Source organism: Sparus aurata, chromosome 6 (genome assembly GCF_900880675.1).
Source record: "Sparus aurata chromosome 6, fSpaAur1.1, whole genome shotgun sequence".
Taxonomy (NCBI): Eukaryota; Metazoa; Chordata; class Actinopteri; order Spariformes; family Sparidae; genus Sparus; species Sparus aurata.
In genome coordinates this window covers 4,145,147-4,169,516 of record NC_044192.1, presented here as the reverse complement: position 1 = coordinate 4,169,516, position 24,370 = coordinate 4,145,147, and the positions used below count along the sequence as shown (strand labels likewise).

Sequence of the window (24,370 nt, the reverse complement as noted above, 5' to 3'; positions counted from 1 at the left end):
TCCTGGGTCGATTCTCAGAGTCTGTGTTCGGCTGACTGGGAGGCTGCAGAGCCCTGCTGCCTAAACAACCTTATTTTCCTGAGAACAGCTTGGAATAAAAGCTTGTGATTACTTCTTTAACATTGTAAATATTGGAGTTTGAAACTACACAGCGACCCTTTAAAGGTGCTAATCACGATGGTAGCCGACCGTCCTACATCTCAAAACTTCAGTATCTGAGGAATGAGACTCAGAAACAGCAACTTCAAATAAAACCTGTAGTTCACAGCAGGTGTGACTACAGTTGCCAGAGGCTAAATTTGTAGCAGATTCAAAGGGTCACTGTGTAGTTTGTGAGGAATACTTCAAACTTTATTATTTACAATATTAATGAGGTAATGATACAAATTCTTGTTCAGAAGTGAACAAACAAGCTGTTCTCAGAGGAAGATTGTTGTGTGTTGGGTTCTTTCTAAGGGAGTGGATAAAGACCTGATGGCAGAGAGCTGAAGTTAATGTACTTTACTGGCTGCTCAGTCAAAACATACTACAACTCCCAGCATACACCGCGGCCCAGGTAATCCTTAGCTTAGAGCCCCCTCTAGTGTTTAACATTTATCCAGATCACGATACAAAAAGAAGGTCCCACAACAGAACTGACTGAGGCTAGAGAGGTGGCAGGGTCCGCCACATATAAACACAGTAAAACAGTATAAACTGTGTCGTCCTTTAAGGTCAGTTTGTTTATACAGTTTATTAACCCATGGTAAACAAAGAGTTTGCTTATTTTGTTTGTTTAGGCAGAAACAAATCTTTTTTAACATTTAAAAGTACAGACTGCTCCTTTAAACATCATGAAACACTTTCACAAAACAGCAAGTCATTTATATTGAATTTAATCTCATTACTCTGTGTAACAAGCGCTCCGAGTGAGAGAGGAGAGGCTGCTGTTAGGTTTCATTTCACAGGAAACACACACATACACACACATATAAGCATAGAATTGCATGTGGACTGTATGGACGTGTCCATACCAATCTCAAACGATGGCTGAAATGTCCACACCAATATTAAGGTTTAAGAAAAAGTATGCGCCTCATGCAGCACACAAAGGGTTAAATCCTTTCCCATTTCAGGACCGCTTCCCAAATACACCTTTGAGACAGGTGTGTTTTTTGATTGGGTCAGCTCCTTGAAGGCTGTCGAAGCTGTTTCACGTGCAGGCTTTGCAAGTGTTGACGAGAGCAGGTCGACACTGTTCTCCTGCAACACATCTCTGAGGATGTCGGGCAAGAAAAGAAAGGTGGAAGACATTTCATCAAACAAAGTCACCTGAGGAAAATATTCCCCCCTCATAGGCTACTGCTAATGAATGCAAAACATTTAGTACGTTTACATGCACAGCTTAGTCGGATTACAGCCATAGTTCGACTATGCTACTCAATCAGACAACTGCAATTGTCCGAGTATACATGCCGGTGAGAAAATCGGATTATTGGGCCGGAGCATGTCATACCCCGGTACGCTAGGTGGTGCTGTACCTGTTTCAACTAGTGGTAACAGAAACACCTCCAGCTGACCTCTTTACATCACCAGCAACAACAAACTGCCTCGGCATTTAAGAAAGATGGCGTACGAAGAGCGAGATGAAGCTACATCTTTGTGCATTTCATATATGGTGTACATGATGATTACACAATTACCGCCGTCGCCGTCCTTCTACTTCCGGCTCACGGCTCCAGGAAAGAAATCTCGCGCCTGCGCAGAACGCAAAATCTGATCCGATCTGATGGAACGTATACATGTAGGAGTAATGCAACTATCAATCGAATAATCCAGGTGTTTTAATCCGACTATGAGAAATCCGATCCAGTCCGATTTTAGTCAGACTAAGGTGTAAACATGCATCTTAAAAATCCGATCATAGTCGGACTAACACAGTAATTCAGTTTTATTGAGTGTCATGTAAACACACTGAGTGTTTCCAATCGTTTTCTCACTCTTAAAGGTGATTGATTTGTTACTTTGTCAGGTGACAGAAGAAGCAACACTGTCGTCCCCTTTATCAGACAGCGGTGGAGTGGCAGGGTCACAGCAGCAGGTGAACTTGAATGAGGACACGGTGGTTACTTTAATTTTGAGTGTAAGCTAGCTGTAATATTAAAAATAAGCCTAGTGAATAATACTGATCTTCCTTGAGATTTGAGTCATCAGGTGACAGAGGAACCCCGGCCAGGTTGTAGCTCATGTAAGGAAGATTCAAGGCTACAGGAAAATCTGACATGGTGCTATACTGAATGTTTTTCTGCATATGTTTGACTGCTTATGTACAGCAGGTAATGCATCGTACAAAGTTAATGTCAGGCTGGCGTCATGTGTTATTTCATTAGGGTGCTGCAGCAATCTCGCCTTGTTATTTCACTGAGGTTCATTTCTGCTTTTCATTTAAAAATACATACAAACACATTCAGACAGGTTTTCATTGGATATATGAGTCATGTGATCAGTGGTGTGTTGCAGCAGGTGTGAGGAGAAAGAAAAGAGTGACTTCAGGTGAGAGTTGGAGCGTCTCATCATCACAACCCTCCTCTGTTGTCTTAATGCAGCCAAATGTGATGACAGAGGTTTGACTTCATGAAGACAGAGGCTGGTTTTAGGACAGTAGAGGGCGTCACAGTCATCAACATGGGAGCTGAAACAAACACATGACTTCTGGAGAAGATATCAGAGTTCAGGTAAAGATGATCAGCTGACACACCGTTTGTTTGCTCAGTAATGTGTGTGTGGCTCAGGTGTAGATGTCGGGCCTCCTGCTCTTTGTATCAGCTGCTGTCATTACAACATGCTCAAGTTAACAAAAAACTATGTTCAGATATGTAAATCCATTTATTTCACATTATACCAAAATCAACAACTTGAGCGTCTGTCAGTCAGAAACCACAGAGCCTCACTGTGACACACCTGTTACAGGTAGTGCTGCACTGAAGTAGACCACCATGATTCTCATTCAACTCATTCTGATGAATCGATTTTATATTCAGTGATTTATATTTAAGTTGTAATAATGACGTCACAGAGACAAAAAGTCTGCATATCAAAATAAGAGCCTGCAGCTGGCAGTGAGTCTGCTTTCTTTACTTTCAGCAGTGAAGTGATTTACTCCCTGACAGAACATCATACATTTATTATTCTGTAGACAAAAACATTTTATTTTTTACATTTGCAGCAGACAACTATCATAAATATGCAGCATGTAATCATACAGGTCAGCTGTCAGTTGTTGTTCCTTCATATTTATGACAGATTTATATCTTCAGCATCGATCTGATCAGAATCAAATCATTCCCAGGATGCTTTGTGAGTGACAGGTGCCCCGCCCCCTTTCTGTGACATCAAGCCCAGCTCAAACTAAAGTAAGAATAATACAAACAGCTGGCAGAATAAGACACGACAGTTCAACAGCCTCCAAACTGATCATTAAGTCGAATCTTTGAACAACAAACTGAACATTAAAACCTTCATGAAGGAGGATTTACTGCACGACTGTTGTATTAGACTAAATTAGCTTCAGCTGGCTGGACATAATAAACTGGACACTGAGCGTAGAGTTCAGTTAGTAACTGACTCTGGATCAGCACCTTAACAAATACAAAGAAGCATAAAAATGTAAAAAAAAAATAAAATATTCCCATGGGAAATCTGAATGACACTTTACACAATTAATCACAGTTGGACATGTGGACGGGAGGAGCCGGGGATCGAACCAGCGACGTGTGACAACACGTATTTGGCCCCTCGGCTCTGAACACATATATAAAACTTGGACTGTTCTGGTTTCATTCAGTCCATTTTTATCTACGTCCATTTAAATTCTGCTGTCTGTCACTTTGATTATTTTATTTCCATCACTTGTTCTATTATCCTGTGTTGATGTCTCATTATTGATCTGTTTCTATCTTATTCATCAGCTGCTACAGTTTCATGTCCTCAACAACAGTCCAGTGGGCCGTTTGGTTCTGACTGGAATTAAATGAATCTACGCTGACGACAGAGCAAAAATGAGACGCATCAGATAATCAGAGTATAAAAATAAAAGAATAAAAGCAACATAGAACAGAGAGAAAGTACGGAAGAGGATTAGGGCCTCATGTGAATTTTTTTTTTTAGTTCTGACTTTAAAGTCAGAATTCTGAGAATAAAGTCAGAATTCTGACTTTTTTCTCAGAATTCTGACTTTAATCTCAGAATTCTGACTTTTTTCTCAGAATTCTGAGATTAAAGTCAGAACTAAAAAAAAAATTCACATGTGGCCCTAATCCTCTTCCGTAAGAAAGAGCTCGTCTTTGTCCTCAACAATATTAATAACAGAGTCAGCGACTACGTTCAGACAATCTTTCCTGTAAGTTGAACTCTGTTGAACACGAGACGTGAAAGAAGAAGTTGTGTGAAGAATTAAAATACAGTTTGAGAGAAAAGTTCAAACCCTGTGAACTTCCTGTTTTGGTCAGTCACTACTTGAAGTGGATGTGAATGTTGGTTTGTTGGTTTTAGGAAGTGAGTCGGGTTCAGATGTTGTTCAACCGTCCTGTGTCCAGGAAACTACAGCATGGTTAACATTTAGACGAGGTCAGATTTGTGGGAAAGATCAGATAAACAGCATATTTAAAATCAGGAAGCTAAACTAAGCTCAGATCTGGACAAACTAGTTTGTACGTCTTGTCGAACCAAATCTGAAGGCAATTTGTAGAAAAGCAACAAAAGAAAATGCAAAGTGACGACATGATGTGAATATAATGAGTTGGTTCATGGAGATAAACAGTTAATTCTCCAAAGAAGAAGTTGGTCAGAATTAAAGAGAAGTTCAAACCCTGTGAACTTTCTGTTTCGGTCAATCGCTGCTTGAAGTGGATGTTGGTTTGATGACTTTTTACTCTGACAGGATTCTGAGTCCGACACTTGACTTGGACACTATTTGTGACTGAGAGCTGTGAGATAAAGACGAGGACTGAATATGTTTATATTTAGTATATTAATTGTAAGTTAGCTCTGTAGCTGATGGAGCAGACATGCTGTTATAATACTCTTTTCAATACTTCTGGATAAGTTACAGATTATGAGGACATCTTATAAAAACAGCTGGTTTAGTTCAGGGACAGATTGAGGTCGTGTTAATGAGATACATGCACATCGACTAACATTAACTCTGAACCTCAACCTGAAATTACTTTTAACCTAAAAAACATTTTAATTTTCAAACTGCCTGAAATAAAAGAAGAGCAGACAAAATGTCTTCACATCATCCAACATGGTGGAAACACACACAGCAGAAAACTTCACGGCACAAGCAGAGCTGGATACTTTATGGATCAGGTTGTTTCAGTGGTTCTGTTGTTGTTGGATCCGGGTCACTTCTGGCACAACTGTTCTTCACGTCTGCAGGAAACAAAACAAAGTTACAATGAAGAAAGTCCGACCGACCTGATCGTCCTCTTAGTGTAAATACACAGAATGATTAATGTCAGAGAGATAAAACATCTGTCAAGACTCTGAACATGAGATACATAAAGAATGAGTTCTGGTTCTGTTCATCAGTGGCGGTTCTACATGGGAGCCTACAGGGGCCAGTAACCCTGTAAAAATGTCCCTGGCCACCTGAGCTGACTGAATGATAAAATGAAAACGAAAGAAATTGATTTAAAAAAAAGCGGAACTAGTGTGACTCAGCGTTCAATATGGAGTAATTAGAGCGACGCATCCAAACACTGCGTTGTAGGATGTAAGATGAGAATGAGAACGGCAGCAACAAGTTTTGAAGAGAGGAGCTACTGATGTCTTGGTGCAAGAAGTGAACGTAAACAAAACGATTTCATCCCGTAAAGTGATTTATTGCATGTAACCGTGTTACTGTTGTTCCTCACTCCGATAAGAAAATCAGGTTCATAAACGCTGGAGGGACTATGTCAACCAGCGTGTCCTGGGAACGCCTTGGGATCCTCCCAGAGGAGCTGGAGGAAGTGTCCGGGGAGAGGGAAGTCTGGGTGTCCCTGCTCAGGCAGCTGCCCCCGCAACCCGGCCCCGGATAAGCGGATGAAAATGGGTGGATGGATGGATGGATGCATACAACAGTAAATAAATGTTGTTTATAGTTGTGCTCTATGTTTACTTTGCATCTTTCCACAGATATCAGCAAGTCCAAGAACAATATAGCAGTGCAGCCCAAGTTGAACATATTCTCATATTCTCAACCACTCTGATGGAGGACAGGAGACGAGCTCTAGGCCAGACTGGTATGAGGGGGTCAGAGGTCCACGCCCACCTGCAGCATCGTCCTACTGTATTTAATTTCTGATTTTTGATGGCCCTACCTCATTGTTTTAATCAATGCACTCTTTATGTACAAAATAAACTTTTGTATGATTTTAAGGTAACGCAAAATTAAAGTATTTAATGTTTAAATATAATTTGTTTCCGTTTTTTATTGTGCCCATCTGATTAAACACTGGCCCTATCAGTAAAATTAGTCTAGAACCTCCACTGCTGTTCATCAATAATATGTTGATAAAATACATTATTTAAACTTACGTGTCCTATGATTGAGTTTCCAAAGCAGCAAAGCTAGAACAACAACAGCAACACCAAGAACCACAACGTGACCAGTCCAGTGTTGGACCCTGAAACAGGTGAAAGTGAATGTGAGAGTCAGAACCTGAGTGCAGATGATGAGCAGCAGACTGGACCTCACAGCCCACACAGAACCACTAAAGGTACAACAACTCATCCAAACACTTAAAGAATGAAGAAGATATTGTTATAAAATGTCTGGATGTTCGGTCTGAACACAGATGATGTTGTTTGGAATCAAATAAAACTTGACTTGAATGAAACAATATGAGGAGGAAGAATCTCACCTGGTCCTGCAGCTGCACCTGTGAGGATGACAGGAAGTGATTCATCAGTTATAAAGGACAACCACAGGATTATAAATGTAATGTTACAATGTTGTTGTTCATGACTTCTCTTCACTGGCACAAGAAAAGATAATCATTTCTAACTTGGCCCAAACATTTTCGTTTCACTTTTGGAAGTTAAATGTGACAGAATATCAGGTTCAGGCTGCAGCAGCTGTTTATAAATCTATTACTGAGTTTGTGGGTGAAGTTTAATCACTTTTTTTTCGAAGAGAATTTTATGCTCAGCTTCAAACATTTTTGACTTGTGTAGACGTCTTCATCATAATATGCTTTGGTTTCTTTTCTGAACATGTGCAAATATGTTTGAAACCTTATTAACCAACAAGACTTAAAATGACTGAAGTGTTTACATAACAGTTTGAAACATTTTAGATGTAGATGTTTTGTGCTCAGTCTGAACAAAAGATAAAAGATAGAATGATCTCACCGTTGACAGAAGAGTAGGTCTCAGCTTCAGTCTGATGGCTGATTTCCTCCTGAGTGACGACACAGCGGAAGTCGTCGCTCTTGGTTACAGCAGCTTGAAGGACGATGTCGTAGAGGCCTCCATTTTCTGTTTCCTTCAGATCTTTAACAGGAAGGATGTTTCCAGAACCGTCCTTCCACTCCACTTTAGGTTTTGGAGAAGCTCCAAGAACTTCACACTGCAGCACCATCCCATCATCTGTTTTAATTGTTTTGACAGACGGCTTTGAAGCACCTGTGAACATGATGGAAACAAAAGATGACATCAGATTTAATCACAGCATCAGAAATGTAATGTTGGGATGTTTTTTGTTCATCACATCTCTGCTTGTTGATCAGAGCGAGTTTAAGATTAAAGAAAAACACAAGAAACCAAGAAGTGATAAAAATCCTGATGAGGCTCAGTTACAGCTCGCACCATTCTTTAACAGAGGATCATATTTCACACATTTAACTTCTACTGACAGTTTCTAACTATTTACAACTTTTCTGACTCCCATCCTCTCCAATCCTATTTTTCCCCCATCGTTATTGGACAGCACCTTCTCTATATGGGCTCGGCTGGGCATAAAAACTCTTAGAGAACTGTATGGTGATTGTATTTTTTCTTCTTTCCAACAACTGGTAAATCAATTTTCGGTTCCCATAGGACATTTTCAAGTTCAAAATTTTGTCTGTAGCTCATTCCCAGAATTCTCTGCTCTTCCTAAGCCCTCAGATTTTGAGATATTTCTGAAGCCTCTCTCTGCATTAAAGGGGGCATTCTTTTCTATTTATTTAAATATTTATAACCTTCGTCCAGGCTCCTCTACTGTACCTAAAACAGTTTGGGAGACAGATCTGGGAGAGCTGATTCTAGATGATGTTTGGGAGGAAATTTTAAAAAGAGTACACAAGTCTTCAATCTGCGCTGGACACGGCTTTATGCAATGTCGAATCCTCCATCGAGCTCACTACACTAAAGCTCGCCTTGCAAACATTTTTGATACAGTGTCCCCTCTATGCGAACGATGCCAACAAGCCACAGCAAATTACTCACATATGTTTTGGAGCTGTTCCTCTTTGACTAGATGTTGGTCTGAGATCTTTAGCACATTATCCAGGTAACTGAAAGGGATGTGACTCCCAATGCCTTAACTGCCCTGTTTGGTGTTTGGCCTTTCCCACTCACTTTCTCCAACGAAAAAGGACATTATAGCATTCACAACTCTGCTAGCCAGGAGGTAGATGCTGGTAAAATGGAAATCCCCAGAGTCACCTACCTACACAAACTGGGTGAAGGAGGTGCTCTATTTTCTTCAATTAGAAAAAATCAGACTGACCCTGATTGGTAATGCTGTCTCATGTGAGAAGACCTGGAATCTCTTCCTGTCTGATGTCAACAGCTGAGATGTCTGATCACTGTGTTCCCTTCCAACTTAGATATTTGTGCTTCTTTATTGGTCCTTATTTATTATTATTATTTATTTATTTATTTTATCTATTAATTTATCAATGTATTTGCTTGTTTATCTATTTATTCTTTTTCTGTCTTCTTTTATCAACCCAACCTTTTTTGTTGGTTTTTCTTTGCCTTGTAACACATGTGTCCATCTGTTGGGGCTCGGTGCTAGAGGGTAACGGTTCTGTGGTATATTTCTATCTGTAATTACTCTTTGTATGGAGAAGTATTGTTTGGTTTTTTTATTATGTAAGACTCAATAAACACATCGTAAAAAAAAAAAAAAAATCAAACATTAACGGACGTCATGTGAACTTTGTTTCTATTTACATTAAATAATAAAGAAAATGTGTTGTGAAATGTGAAACACAGGATCATTAACAGCTCGTCTCCTTCTGTTAACATAGTTTGGGTGTGGACACTTTAATAGGAACACCTGTGCAATCTAAAGTAGGCTGAGCAACATAAACAATATAAACTGTGATCATGATATGAGAATATATATTGTTTTAGATATTTGATATTCTCACATGGTGATATATCAAAACTGTTTCCTGGTTTTAAAGGCTCATTACAGTAAAGTGACGTCATGTTCTGAACTCTAATATTTCTGATATTCTGATCCCGTCATGTTAGTAAACAGGAGGGACAAAAAAACAGAAACACCTCTCAGTGTGATGTAGTTCAGTACAACACCACCTTTAACTGTTAACTCAGTAATGAACACACATTAACATTTTGAACTTCTTTCCCATTTTAGCCAGATTCTGACACATATCATGCCAGATGCACATTTTATGAGCTACAATTAAAAAACTGTTATAATAAAGTAAAGACAGAATGTGTCAAAGGCAACACACCTGATGTGTCATCAGGACTGAACTGTGTTACTAAGAAATATATTATCAGGCTGCCAATTTGTTAAGATGCTGCTCAATAATCAACAAACAATGTGAAAGATTTAACTGTCATGTTCTATTTTTATAGTTTAATTATTTCAAGTGAGGGTGGACTAAATATTAGAAACGCCTCTCAATATCCCAACACACTACACACACATGCAATTTCAAACACAAACTAACAATGAGACTGAATCAACATCACAAACAGCTCAACAGATGTTAGTGTGTTGAATGATACTGAGGCCTGTGGAGCTGATGACAGCCGTTTACTGTTAGTGAGAGGTGGAGAGTGACGTCATTAGAATCAGGACTCACCTGGGATGATTTCATCTCTTCTGTCTCTTAATGTTATAAGGTGCGCAGGATGCACGCGACCCGATATTTACGTGTAAAATTAATAAATAAACATAAAACATATTTTCATGTTGACGTCAGAAGTCAACACACACATATTACACCTCATCTGAAAGCTCACAGGTTCGTTTTTATCAACACATTCAGGAACCTAAAATAAAGATTTACGACATTACAGCAGCAGCGTCTCACTTTACGGCAGTAAACAGTTAGCTACTTACTAGCTAGCCTGTGTAGCCGCAGTTAAACTGTATTTATAGGTGTAAAAACAGACATTTATAGACGAACAGCGGCTCGTTTTAAAGACAAAAGTCCAGCCATTAAATCCAGCTTGGTTAAACGGAAGCGGAACTGAAAACCACCACAATAAAAGTCGGTTGTGTCGCTCGTTTATTTTTAGCGCCGCTCGTCAAACTTTCCGAACAACTTCATTTTAATCAATTTAAAGTATCGACAGAAGATTTGACCAATGATGTTCAGTATCTCTGACATCAGTAAACGCCCCGGAACAAAACCAACCAATCAGCATCTTTCTACGACCTAAAGTGACGAACCTAACGGTCTTTTAACTCCATCAGCCAATCACAGGACAGCATCTGTACGCGAGGGCCACGTGTGAGTTATTGACAGCTGCTTTCATCCAATGGGAAGTCAGCACCGTGAAAACACTCTGAGTCAGCAGCCAATTAAATCACCTGTGTGACCATATATGGAAGTGAATGTTGTCGGACTTCCTGTGGCAGCGGGACACCCACATAACAGAGAAACTTTATTTATATGTTTAAGGAGACATGATTCAATGATAATAAATATGTAAATCTTTATTTAAACACTCACAAGATCTTTTTATCGTCGACTTTAACACTGAGGGACATTTTTCAGCATCTTAAAGGGATTTATTATCATCATTTGGTAACTTTGGAGAAGTTTTAGAGAGCTCTGTGGACATCTGCTGGAGATAATCTGTACTGCACTTTCTAAAATATCTCAGAGCCTCTTCTGTCTGTCAACATACAATTTGGTTCAGACGTTTTAGACAAGTTGAGGGAGAGATCCTGAGAATTTCAGCCTGATGGACCAGATTATTACTTATTAATTTAATTTAGCAAATGAAATGAAACAAACGAAAAAAGAAAACTTTGACTTTTTCTCTGTTGAATCATTTTCCAGTTCAACTCTCTCTGAGCTTTAAATCAGATCAACACACCTGATGAACCTCAGAGTGTTTGCTTTACAGTGATGTAGTGGACATGTATCAGCTGCTCCTGGTTTTTGTATTAAACTGTTTAAAATTAGTAAATATTAAGAGGCAGAGACGCACAAAATCAAAATGAACCCCAAGAGGTTAAGACTTGATCTGAAAGGCAAAACAAACACATGTTAGATAGTTTTGAAACAGACAGGTAATACTGTGTAAAAGTCATATTTCATCTCCTACAGACGGCTGAAGCTTCATTGTACAGAGAGACATAATCTGCAGTGTGTCTCTGATATCAGCATGTTTGATACAGAGGTGGTCTCTCCAGATGTGGCTGCAGCTCTGTGGGCTCGAGGCCCTGCCAGATGTGGATTCTGACCACTGAACAAAAGTCCATCTGGGACTCTGGAACCAGTCGCAGCAGTAAATGAGCGACATCTTTAAATGTTTAATGAAAGCACTCACCAACCACAAGTGTAATGTAGAATGTTTGACTCTGAAGATGTGGAAAAATGCAGCTGTAGGTCCCGTTGTCGGCCATCTTTGTTTTTCTGATCTTTATGGAGGCGTCGCCGTTCTGCAGTTGATCTTGAAAATGTGAGACTCGACCTATGAAGTCCGGACCTTGAGTTGTCTTGTCGTTTGAATTATGCATGAACACTTCCTGTCTGCCTTTCTTCCAGTCAAAGACCTGTCCTGTGAGGTCCACCTTGGGGTTGGGGGAACAGGGTAAAACAGCATCACTGTCTTGATCCACGACCACTTTGACAGCTGGAAGATAAAAACATGTTACTCAGTATGTTAACATGCAGAGTCATCAGGAAACAAAGTCAGATAACAACTTTACACAACAAAAACTCAAACACCTGTTTCCTCTAACATGATAATTTTGTGTCGAGCTTGTACTGACATATTTTACTGACCTTATTTAAAGCTGATCGTAAATGAGATGAAACCAATTATGTTATAGAGCGTTTCAGATTGTTTACTTTCGGTTGAATTGTGGAAACACTTTCTAACACCAGGAGAAGTTGTAGTTTTATTCATGTCAGAACTTGATTTATTGGACTGGATTCAAAGACACAACTAACCACCAAACTATCCTGTTCCACAGCTGAACACACATGTTGTTTCACTTTGTCATTCAAATGTGTTCACTGAACTTTCTCAGGACATCAGATTAAAGCTTCACCTGACAGAGAATTATGTTTTTAAACAGAATTATGTTTTTAAACAGAATTATGTTTTTAAACAGAATTATGTTCACTGATGTTTCTCTGACTTATTATTGGACAAAGCTGAAAGTTGCTTCTCTCTCTGTGTGAACTCTGACAGCTCGATCTCTGAGGTCGCTGCTCTCCAGTAATTATGAAGGAAACAAGAACCAGGAAACATTTAAAGAACCTGTTGGTTTGGCAGCTTTTATCATTTATCGGACGATGATTTCTCACCCAGATTAAGTAAAACCACACAAACAGGTTTTACTACATTGTTGATAAAAACTGTGAGTGGTAGAGAGAGGAGGACGACAACAAGACACACGTATCTGGTTTAACATTTGGTAACAAATAATAAAGTAATAAATAAAATAATCATACCCAAATAAACACACAGTCACAAATGAATCTGTTGCTGATAATCAATAAACTAGAAGCTCCACTGAGACAGATTCCCAGCTGATCCTGAGTCAGTTATCAGACCTCCAGCTGCTGTGATCAAAAGAGAACAAGTCCAAACACTTTCAGGATCTCTGAGTCTCAACTCACATGAAGATTTATGTATTTAATCTTCACTTCAACATGATGAATAATGTTAAATTAAACGTGAATATTTTCTGTTTCTTTCCTCTGTGACAGTAAACTGAATATCTTTGTGTTGTGGACTGAACGAGACGAGGGATGTTCGCTAAAATCGATATTATCGTCCGATATTGACTTAAAAATGTGATATCAGGAATTATCGGTATTGGGTTCTTTATAACCGATGTTTGCTCTGTAGGTTTCAGCATTTCCGAGCCTGCATGAACGCAGCATGGGACGTTTACATGCGCGTGCTCGATGACGTATAACCAGTGTTGGGAAGATTACTTTGGAAATGTAGTTGGTTACAATTACAAGTTACCCTGTTGAAAATGTAATAGTAGTGTAACTATTTCAATTACTTTCTCAGAGTAATGTAACTAATTACATTTGATTACATTTTGATTACTTTTCTTAATTTTGAATGAAATCTCTCAACTGCTAACCATTTTCACATTTTAAGACCTATAGTGTGATAAACCTTTCAGTTCAAAGGTTTAACCATATATTATGAGTCTGACCTGAGTCGGCCTGTACTGCGAAGGAGGCTCACTTCCTCACTAAACGGAGCGACAACGGGCTGATTTCAGCCAAGAGGAGCAGGTTGTTTTAATGGAGAGAGTATGAGCGATACAAAAAAGCCTGATCACAGCCTGAAGCAACAGTGTTGCTGCAAATATGACAAGAGGAGGCTGATTTTAATTTCTGACAGCTCTACATTGAGCTGCTTTTAAATATGAAGCTTTAGAGCAACAACAACTGTTGTTTTAAACTGTGTTTTATATTGTTTTCATATATTTCACTGATCGCAATTATAAAATGCCAGTGTGTGTTTTATTGAAAGCGAGGCTGGGTGAGCGTATGAAAATAGGTTACAGTGGGTTTTTTAGGTGCTGTAGGTACAAGCAAATCTCATGTTGTCTCTGTACAAAGACCTTTTTAAATGTGAGAAAACAGCATAGACCTACTCAAGATTTGCGTTTGGGCAACACATAACAGGCGAAACAATTAATTTATTCATGGCCACATTAAGTTAAATTATCTGTCCTGCTGCGAGCGCACAACTTCTTTCAGTGGTGACTGACTGTATATAAAAGTAAATAGGCTACAGCCTAATAAATGACCTCCTGACGCGAGTCGGATCAACAGCTGAGCAGCGTATCCCCTCAGCTGAACATCTGTAGAGACGCTCAGAGAGAAAGTAAACAGCAGCGGATCAGCGCGATCTCTCCCTCCGTACAAATGTTCTGATCCAGCTCCACTGGACTTTCAAAGTAAAGGTGACGTCAGCTGTAAATGAGTTAAATCGTGAAACAGCGGTGCTTTTATAGCCGATTTTATGATTAAACTCTGAACAGAACCTGGTCGGGACCAGGTTATGAGCTAAGCATAAGTCACCATGGTGATCAAGCCGGGTTAAAAGAGAGCCACCTTTGTAATACAGGGGAAGCCTGGTTTCTGTCTGTATGAAGTGTTTTTTGTATTTCCAGCCCAGGAACATCTTGTGCGCCGCCGACACTGTTGCTGCTGACTCTGACTGCCGCCGTACGGTTTGTCGGTTGAGTCGAATGGCACATGACCAGAGAGAGCCAATCACAAGCGTCAGTTTTGGAAGGAGGATGTTGATATGAAAAAAAAAAACTAAAAACAAACATGAATCCAGGGGAGCGAAAAACAACTTGATAAATCCGAGCTTTTGCAGCGATTTTTAAAATGTAACTAACTGTAATCATTGAAATTTCCAAAAGCAACTGTAATTTAATTACATATTTTCTCCCAGTAATGTAACGGATTACAATTACGTAAATTTTGTAATTAAATTATGTAACGTCGTTACATGTAATTCGTTACTCTCCAGCACTGCCTATAACAACAACAACACATGCTAGACTCGTTGGTTGCTAACGGTGGCTAACAAGCTTGCTCGCTCAGTGCATGAGATGTCTGGAACTATTTCCAAGTGTCACCTATGAATAGTAAATTTGATCACCCACCTCAAGAAGAATCATGCAAAGTTACACGCTACATTTGTGCAGCAAAGCGATGAAAAGAAGCAACAGCCGACACCGAAAAAAACCCACACAGTTGTCGCTTAAAGAGTCAACTGGAGTATATCGCACTGGTTAACCAGTCTTTTTCTGTCGTTCAAGATGCCGGATTCACCAAACTTGTGGAGTTCCTTGAGCCACGTTATGCCCAGTCACAAGTATTTCTCAGACCAGTGCTTACCTGAATTGTACAGTATCGTTTACAGCCACGTCGAGAAGCTAACTTCTGGTGCTGTGTGCACTAGCTTCACTACAGATAAGCGTCTTCAAGCGTTAACCAGGTTAGCATGTTGAATTTGACTGCACAATGGTGAGGATGAGGACTTTGTGTTGGCTGTACTTCATTCTTGAACAGTGCTTACATTTGGAAAGCCATGTTGCATTTATGTATGCATCCAGTGGGGCATCACAATAAAATCAGGCATAATATGTTATTGCCACAATAGGAGATATGTTTTGTTGTTACCCAACAGTTTTGGTGTAACAAAAAACTGCATATATTGGTATCGGGGGATATTGGTATTGGAAATTAAGAGTTGGACAATATCAGAATATTGGATATCGGCAGAAAAGCCAATACCGAGCATCCATAAACGAGACATTTGAGGACGTCATCTTGAACTTATAGGAACAATGATGGACATTTAGTTTCTAATAATATATAACTGTAGAATTCTAACATGTTGCTAACAAGCAGTTCATATTCATGCAGCTCAGAGCGGATGATGATGATCACATCTATTTTATTTATTACTGCGTTAGTTTATTCAAAGAGTCCAAAGTCCAACACACACCTTGATTTACTTTGTCGTCTGCGTTTGGAGCACTTTGGAGTCAACATCACATTCAAACCTTTGTGTGACACTCAAGAGCAGAGACAGCTGACATCTCTAACATCTATTTACAGACGCCTGTTGAAATTCACATGTTTAAGTGTATGCAGCTAACTTAAAGACGCACTCCTCAATTCTTCACAATATTTGTTCAATGAATGGGTGCCTATAATTAAAGGTGAATTCTCCCGGAAACCCAGCCAATAGCCTCAGATATCGATTTAATTTTGTTACAGTGCCGCCAAAATAGGAAAATTATTTCCTACTTCTATGGAAGACTACAGTCCCTTATTCCATGTAATATCAACAAAACTAAAGGTCTTTGGAACAAGGACTTGGTAACTGAGTTTGGAGAGGATGCATGGTCCAGTGCAGTGGAATCAGTAGGCAAAACCTTTCTGTGCAACAGGCTAACAGAGAGTCAATACAGGATACTTCATAGAATACAACGTACACCCCAGTCTCTCAATACTTTCTATCCTGACATCTCTCCCCTTTGTGTTAAGTGCAAGCAGGAAGTTGGGTCTTATATACACTGTATCTGGCGCTGCCCTTTAATATTTAAATTTTGGGGGAAAGTCTCACAGGAAATCAATTCAATTCTTGGTAAGAATATACAAATGAATCCTGGTTTGTTTCTGTTGGGTCTCTCAGAAGAGGGACTCTCTCTATCAAGCCCCAAACGAAAACTTTTATACAAGCTTCTGCTAGCTAGGAGATGTGTTCTTTTTCAGTGGATTAAACCCAGACCTCCAACTGTCAATCAGTGGTATAGTGAAATATTAAAAGTTCTACCAATGGAGCGCCTGAGCTCTGTTTTAAAGGGGAACGTGATGTATTTTGAGAAGCTATGGGCACCCTTGTTGGACCGCTTACCAGGCAATACATTGGATTTAGACCGCAGGGGGTGCTGTAACATAGACTGGCGTCCTTCATACTCCCCCGCGCTTGCATAATGTTGTTCCTTGAGCATGGGTTGTTTTTTTTTTCCCCTTTCTCATTGCCATAGCTGATATGTAAACTGTGGACTTTATAAGAATTGCCTGTGTAAGGCCTTTTACAGTGCTATAACACTTGTGTCTGTTTTCGTTTCCTTCCTTACCTTCAATTATGTCATTCTGTATGGTATATGTATTTTGCTCGTGTCAACCACCACTGCTGTCATTTATGTTCTGTGTGTTTTGTGTTTGATCTAAACATTTGATAAAATATATATATAAAAAAAAAACTAAGAACTATGCACATTTTGTTTACAGGGCCGATGAACAAACAAAGAGAAAGAGTTCTTGATGAATGGCAGTTTGCAATCGTGATGCTCTTAGAGTCGGCTCTTTGAAGTGAACGATCGGAGCCTTTGGTTTTTTTTTTGTTCCTCTATTTTTTTTTCTGTTCAAGCGGCACATGATTGGTCAACTACATGATGTGTGGTGGCGTCTGTGTGTCGGCACTGAGCAGGAGGGGCGGGGCTTACAGAGAGAGAGAGACCGAGAGACTGAGAGAGAGAAAAGACACTACTGAGACAACACCAATGATGTGCACGGGGGGCGGTCGCCCCCCTTCGTGGCCTAATTGTTGAAAAACGCACGCTAAAATGCCTTCCTGACGGCAGGAAACGCAGTAACATTGAGTGTAGAATATGCAAGGTTAAAATCTCACATGTAGCAGGCTCTACAGATAACCTGCACAGGCACATTAGAACTGAACATCCATCAGTGCAGTGGGAAGAAAAAAGACAAGCAAGTGAACCTGCTGCTACTGAAGGTGCCAGTTTGTCTGCTGCAGCGTTTACAGAACACCACCACAACCACCTCCACCTACAACACAGAGCTCTATGCACAGTTTGTGCAAAAGGCTTTGTACTTTAAAATGTATTTTTTGGAGCACTCTGTTCCATGTTGAGTATAATAAGCTGTATAAATAATACACATTTGATATAATGTATGTTTTGTACATTATTGATTCATTTTACGCATCATTTTTCATTATTTTTGGTAATAAATTAATTTAAGCAAAAAAAAAATCTGAGGCGCCAAAATCTGAGTCGAAGACCCGGCTCTTTTTGGTGGGCCGAGCCACAAGAACCAGCTTTCTTAAAAGAGCTGGAATTCCTATCAATAGTTTGCAGGAACTAACGTGAGCTTCAGATTTACTTTAAGCATGTTTCATTTGTATTAAAAACTTTAGAGTGAAACAGGCTTTTATTTTATTTTAGGTTTCAGTGGAGTTAGAAGGTGTTAAAGCTGCTGCACACTGCAGCGTTTATAGCTGCAGATCATTTTATTGCCCTCCTCATGAACTGATCATCACCTGATGATTCATTGATTATCTCCAGTCTGATCTGTAGTAACTCATTATCTCCTATATAGTCTATAAATCACAGTGATTCAGGAGTTACTCATTAACTATCAAGTCCTTCCTGATTCTCTCTTAATAAGTGCTCACAGTGTGTTGAACTGATTGTTAAGTGTTAATATATCGACAGGCTCCTCCAGTGTGAACAGTGTCTGAGTTGTTGGGGACATTACAGGACCTGGTCCAGCTGGACCGGGTCTCCCCTTCAGGACTGAACGTGGACGCAGCGCAGGGCGGATGATGATCCGAGTCACGTCTCTGTTTTATTGATGAACTACTTTAGTTTGTTCAGGAGCTTCAGACACACACGTTTTATTTCACCTCCGATAAAAGAGTCCAGTGGCGTGCACAGACTTTCTGAAGGGCAGGGGCGAAAATACAGCATGTTCTCACCACTGAAGAGGGCACTTTAGCGCGCGTTTTTCAACATCCGGAAAGTTTCATTTCATCAGAAGAGTTTCTGTGAAACCTGCGAGAGTCTGCAGCAGGATGGAGACAACGCCCAACGAGCATGTGCACACGCACAAACACGCACACACACAGCAGTGATGACGACACATCATTATAAAGCATCTCGAGATAAAACTCAGCATCATTCTGCTGTAATTCTTCTATAATCGATCCAATCAATACTATCGATGTGCAGCCTGATTAACGCCTAAGGTTAAGGTGTTTCTACTTGAATTGAACTATCTTCTTAAGTCTCTCAGGATTGTAAAAGGCAAAAAAATGAACAATTTCTTCAATATTGTGATAGCCTGATGAATGTATAATCTTAATTTCTAACCAATAACTATATGATTTTTTTATTATTATCAATGAATGTGCAGTCTTTATGTACTTCGTATTGTCTGCGTGATGTATAATCTTTCTTTTCTTTTTTTAATCTTTTATTATTCTTTACTGTTATGATTAATTATTAGTATTTCTCCTGATTAGTTCTTTGTTTTATGAAATCTCTTATTGTAATGTTCCTTACTTCTTGATAAAGATTTTAAAAAAAGAAGAAAAAAAAGCAGCCTGATTAACATCCAGCATGTTTCCACATTGTTCCTGTTGAGATGAAATAAAGTGAAATGACAAAGTGTCAGTGATGATGATCAGTTTTCTTACCGTCTCCAGAGCAGCTCAGCAGACAGAGACACACGAGAAGAAGAAGCTCCATAGTTGTTGATGTCCTCTGAGGATTCACCTCACTGATGGAGTCTTTATATGAGGGAGCTTCACACACTCCTCAACACTGATTGGTTCATCACAAACTGTTGCGGTTTCTCAGCCTGCAAGCAGTTTGCAACACATCCTGTATGAATTTTTCAGAAATAAAGTGTCAATGCCACATGTTTTAACTATTACAACTTCCACATTCCCACGCTGCTTCACAACACTTCAAACTGTCTTTATTTCATTGGTTAGATTGAGAGATTCTTTGTGGCAGAAGTTAATACTGTGTGTTTAAACTCAGTTGAACACATTAGAAACTGTAGTTGATGGAGAGGACCTGAGCTCATTTCACAGGAGTGTCAGAGTATCAGACACAAAATGTTGGTAAACCCAACAGTCAGAAAACCTGCTATGTGCCCTGCATGGGGTTAACGTTGGTTACCTCTGTCCACACTGCCCTCAGTTACCACACAGCTTCCCACAGTTGGTGAGCATGAACATGTTGGAACCACTGAGCAGCATTCAGGAGAATAATTAAAATATGATAGATCGTTTTCTATTTCTCACAGACGTTTTACATTTACATTTTTACATTTTAGGGCATTTAGCAGACGTATCTGTCCAAAGTGACTCACAAATACTTTCACATTCTTACACTGATGGCAGAAGCTGCCATGCAATGTGCCAACTGCTCATCAGGAGCAATTTGGGGTTCAGTGTCTTGCTCAAGGACACTTCAACATGCAGTTTGGGGGAGCCGGTGTTCTAACCAGTGACCTTCTGATTACTAAATGACCCACTTTACCTCTACAGCCGTTTCACTGTAACTCTATATCCTCTAACAGTGAAACCATGATCGAACGTTTGTAGGGGACGAGGAAATAGCAGCGTTCTTAAAACAGGATATGATACCCACACTACACACACACACACACACACACACACACTACTCATACAGTCATGTGTTTCACAGTTGAACCTGGTCCAACCTGACCTGTGACTGACTGAGCCTTCATCACACCATCACCTGTTACCAGTGAACCTGCTCACCTGTGGAGTCTTTTGTTGCCACTATCCCAAACTAGTTTGAAGTGTGTCGATGCCATCAGAATCACAAAAAGCTCAGAAATCAACATAGTTTATTAATTTAAACCTGAAATATCTCGTCTGTGTACAGTATTTAATTAGATTTAGGAAAAGATACAAGCAAATCCAACTTTTGCTGAAGGCTCTCAGTTATCCAGGTCATGGTAACTCTAAGTGCTGAATTAGACAACTGGACCTGTTTCAGTTTCCTGAAGACGTTTAGAGGCTTCTTCAGTTCTAACTAACTGGAGAGGAGTCAACAGTCAGTCTGTCATTGTTCTGTGGTGGATTTTTGTGTTTTCGGTGCGCTGAGAGGCTGGGTGGAGTTTTCCATCCATCATCGGATAATCTCACGCTACCTGCTGCCAGATGATTTGGTCAGTAGTACATGGCTCCGGCTTTATTGCCTTCTGAAATGACTTGTGTTTCATGCTTTCTTCAGGAGATCTAATATTTCTGTGTTCTACCTTCAGTGCTTACCACATATCCAACTACCAGTGACTCCACTTCCAGCAGCCCAGCACCTCTGCAGACCAACAGCCTCGCCCTGCGCTCACCTGAGTCTCTACTCACCAAACTTACCACCAGCGCCAGTCTCTATCTATAGAGTTCAACTATCTACAACGAAGTGTATAGAATCATATGGCGAACTCTGAACCTAGTGGATCTGACATCCATCCACCAGGCTCTAAACGCACAATTGGTCTTCGTGGGGAAACTTGAGCATGTGCTCCAGGGGATCATGGAATCACTCCAAACTCTTAACTCCAATATCTCCCAGATCGGCCACCAACTCAACCTGCTTGCCTCCGAGCCACCTGCACATCTCCCAACTACACCTGTGACTGAGAGTAACCCTCATGCTCTGAGCTCGCCATCTCATGTTGGCCATCTCATGTTGCTATTTGTGAATGAGATGAGGAGGGTTTTTTTATTGATGAAATTTACAAAATGAGTTAGCATCTAGAGACTTCACCACGACAGACCGATAAAACTGCAAAAGCTGCACCGATCCGCCTGTCAATCTTGCGTTCCATCCTTCCCTCACTCGTGAACAAGAACCCAAGATACTTGAACTCCTCCACTTGTGGCAAGAACCCTCCCCCAACCCGGAGGGAGCAAGCCACCTTTTTCCGGTCGAGAACCATGGCCTCGGACTTGGAGGTGCTGATTTTAATCCCAGCTGCTTCACACTCGGCTGCAAACTGCCCCAGGACATGCTGGAGTTCCTGGCTCGAAGGAGCCAACAAGACAACATTGTCTGCAAAAAGCAGAGATGAAAACCAGTGGCTCCCGAACCAGACCCCCTCTGGCCCCTGACTGCGCCTTGAAATTTTGTCCCTGAAAATAATGAACAGAACCGGTGACAAAGGGCAGCCCTGCCTGAGTCCAACATGCACCGGGAACAGGTCTGACTTACTTACGACAATGCGAACCAGGCTCCTGCTCCGGTCGTACAGGGACCGTACAGCCCTTAACAGAGGGCCCCCGCCACAAGGGACACGGTGGAATGCTTTCTCTAAGTCCACAAAACACATGTGGACTGGTTGGGCAAACTCCCATGAACCCTCAAGCACCCTGCGGAGGGTATAAAGCTGGTCCAGTGTTCCACCGCCCGGACAAAAACCTCATTGTTCCTCCTGAATCTGAGGTTCGACTATCGGCCGAAATCTCCTCTCCAGTACCCTGGAATTGACTTTCCCGGGGAGGCTGAGGAGTGTGATCCCCCGATAGTTGGAACACACCGTCCGGTCCCCCTTTTTGAATAGGGGGACAACCACCCAGGTCTGCCAGTCCAGAGGCACTGTCCCCGGCCGCCACGCGATACTGCAGAGACATGTCAGCCAAGACAGCCCCACAACATCCAGAGACTTGAGGTACTCAGGGCGGATCAAATCCACCCCCGGTGCTTTGCCACTGAGGAGCTTCCGAACTACCTCAGTGACTTCGGCTTGGGTGATGAATGAGTCAACCTCTGAGTCCCCAGCCTCTGCTTCCTCTATGGAAGGCGTGTCAGTGGGATTGAGGAGATCATCAAAGTATTCCTTCCACTGCCTGACGGTATCCCCAGTCGAGGTTGGTGGAGGGCTGCTTCCCCCTCCTGAGGCACTGGATGGTTTACCAGAATTTCCTCGAGGCCAACCGGTAGTCCTCCTCCATGGCCTCCCCAAACTTTTCCCAGACCCGAGTTTTTGCTTTCGCGACTGCCCGTACTGCTGCACGCATGGCATGCCAGAACCCGTCAGCTGCCTCAGGAGTTCCCCGAGCCAACCAGGCTCGATAGGACTCCTTCTTCAGCTTGACAGCATCCCTTACTTCTGGTGTCCGCCACCGGGTTCGGGGATCGCCACCACAACAGGCACCGGAGACCTTACGGCCACAGCTCCAGACAGCCGCGTCGACAATGGAAGTGGAGAACATGGTCCATTCGGACTCAATGTCCCCAGCCTCCCTCGGGATCTGGTCAAAGCTCTCCCGGAGGTGGGAGTTAAAGACCTCCCTGACAGAGGGTTCCGCCAGACGTTCCCAGCAGACCTTCACAATACGTTTGGGTCTGCCAAGTCTGTCCAGCTTACTCCCCTGCCAGCGGATCTGACTCACCACCAGGTGATGATCAGTTGACAGCTCAGCCCCTCTCTTCACCTGAGTGTCCAAGACATATGGCCGGAGGTCAGCTGAAACGACCACAAAGTCGATCATTGACCACCTGTTAATAAAAAGGGTGTCCTGGTGCCATGTGCACTGATGGACACCCTTATGCTTGAACATGGTGTTCGTTATGGACAAACTGTGACTAGCACAGAAGTCCAGCAACAGAACACCACTCGGGTTCAGATCGGGGAGGCTGTTCCTCCCAATCACACCCCTCCAGGTGACACTGCTGATGCCCACGTGAGTGTTGAAGTCCCCCAGTAGGATCAGTTTTTAATCTCCAGTGTTTCCTCATGGGGGCCTGCCAGACTGGGAGTTGTCTCTGGTCAGGCCGTTGGCGATGCTGTCCCATTGACGGTTTCGGCCCGGGTGGCTAGAGGGCTCTGCACCTTGGTTTGGGTTCTCCTGTCTGCCCGGGTTGGGGTGGTCTATGTGTCAGCGCTCTCTGCGGCCTTGGACCGGGATCTCTCTCAGTGTGGTTGGCCCCCCATAGGTAGCTTCCTCTGCGCCTCAGGTCTCGGTGCCCAGCCATGTGTCTTAAGTGACAGGAAGTGTATGTGTGGGTGTGAGTGTCTGTGTCTCCGGTTTACATGCATATCTGTGAGTGTGTGTATGAGTGTTTATGTATTGGTGTATGTCTCTGTTCATGTCTGTGGGGGTGGGAGGGTTGGGTTCTTATAATTTTCTTGTTTTGATTTTATTTGCTGTTTCTCTTTTTCTGTTGTTTGTAAATCTCTGTAAGGCACTTTGAGATACTTTTTTGTATGAAAAGCGCCATATAGATAAAGATTGATTTGATTTGATATGAGTTTACAATTGCAATCTCATTCACTCTCTCTCTCACACTCTCACAGACACACAAACAGACACAAAAACATAATAAATCTTTAATAATAATAATCATAATCAATCTCCTGGATCTCCTTGGACAAAAGTGTCTGCTAAATGCCCTCAGTGTAAATGTAGCTTTAACAGTTGGTGGGCACAAACATGTTGGAACCACTGAGCAGCATTCATGAGAGTAATAAAAATATAGGTAATTTTTTATTTCTCACAGACGTTTCACTGTAAATTTGTCTTATAACAGTTAAACCGCAAAGGAATGTTGCAGGGCAGGAGTTTATCAGGA

General features: G+C 41.3%; 1 protein-coding gene across 3 annotated transcripts; it reads right to left on the bottom strand.

Annotated features, from left to right (window-relative positions):
• Positions 1–4,985: 4,985 nt before the first annotated feature.
• On the bottom strand, positions 4,986–19,650 carry LOC115583282 (butyrophilin-like protein 1). 3 transcript variants are annotated; one of them, XM_030419955.1, is made up of 8 exons: positions 19,456–19,649; positions 11,776–12,081; positions 11,462–11,469; positions 10,074–10,104; positions 7,378–7,650; positions 6,888–6,905; positions 6,562–6,650; positions 4,986–5,412 (listed from the first exon to the last, which is right to left on the bottom strand). In XM_030419955.1, the coding sequence occupies exons 1-7, from the start codon at positions 19,505–19,507 to the stop codon at positions 6,595–6,597; spliced, it is 744 nt and encodes a 247-aa protein (XP_030275815.1). In that variant the 5' UTR covers positions 19,508–19,649; the 3' UTR covers positions 4,986–5,412; positions 6,562–6,594. The 3 variants fall into 3 exon arrangements, with proteins under 3 accessions (XP_030275815.1, XP_030275818.1, XP_030275816.1); XM_030419956.1 differs by lacking the exon at positions 4,986–5,412 and adding an exon at positions 5,422–5,468 and having other exon boundaries at positions 19,456–19,650; XM_030419958.1 differs by lacking the exons at positions 10,074–10,104; positions 11,462–11,469 and having other exon boundaries at positions 19,456–19,647.
• Positions 19,651–24,370: the final 4,720 nt, after the last annotated feature.

Bases quoted from the DNA above. Each gene is read 5' to 3' on its own strand.
- LOC115583282 (XM_030419956.1), bottom strand. From the start codon at position 19,507: ATGGAGCTTCTTCTTCTCGTGTGTCTCTGTCTGCTGAGCTGCTCTGGA. The intron at 12,082-19,455 runs GTAAGAAAACTG...TTTATCTTCCAG, and splicing joins GCTGAGCTGCTCTGGAGACG to CTGTCAAAGTGGTCGTGGAT. The intron at 7,651-10,073 runs GTGAGTCCTGAT...TCATGTTCACAG, and splicing joins AAGAGATGAAATCATCCCAG to GTGCTTCAAAGCCGTCTGTC.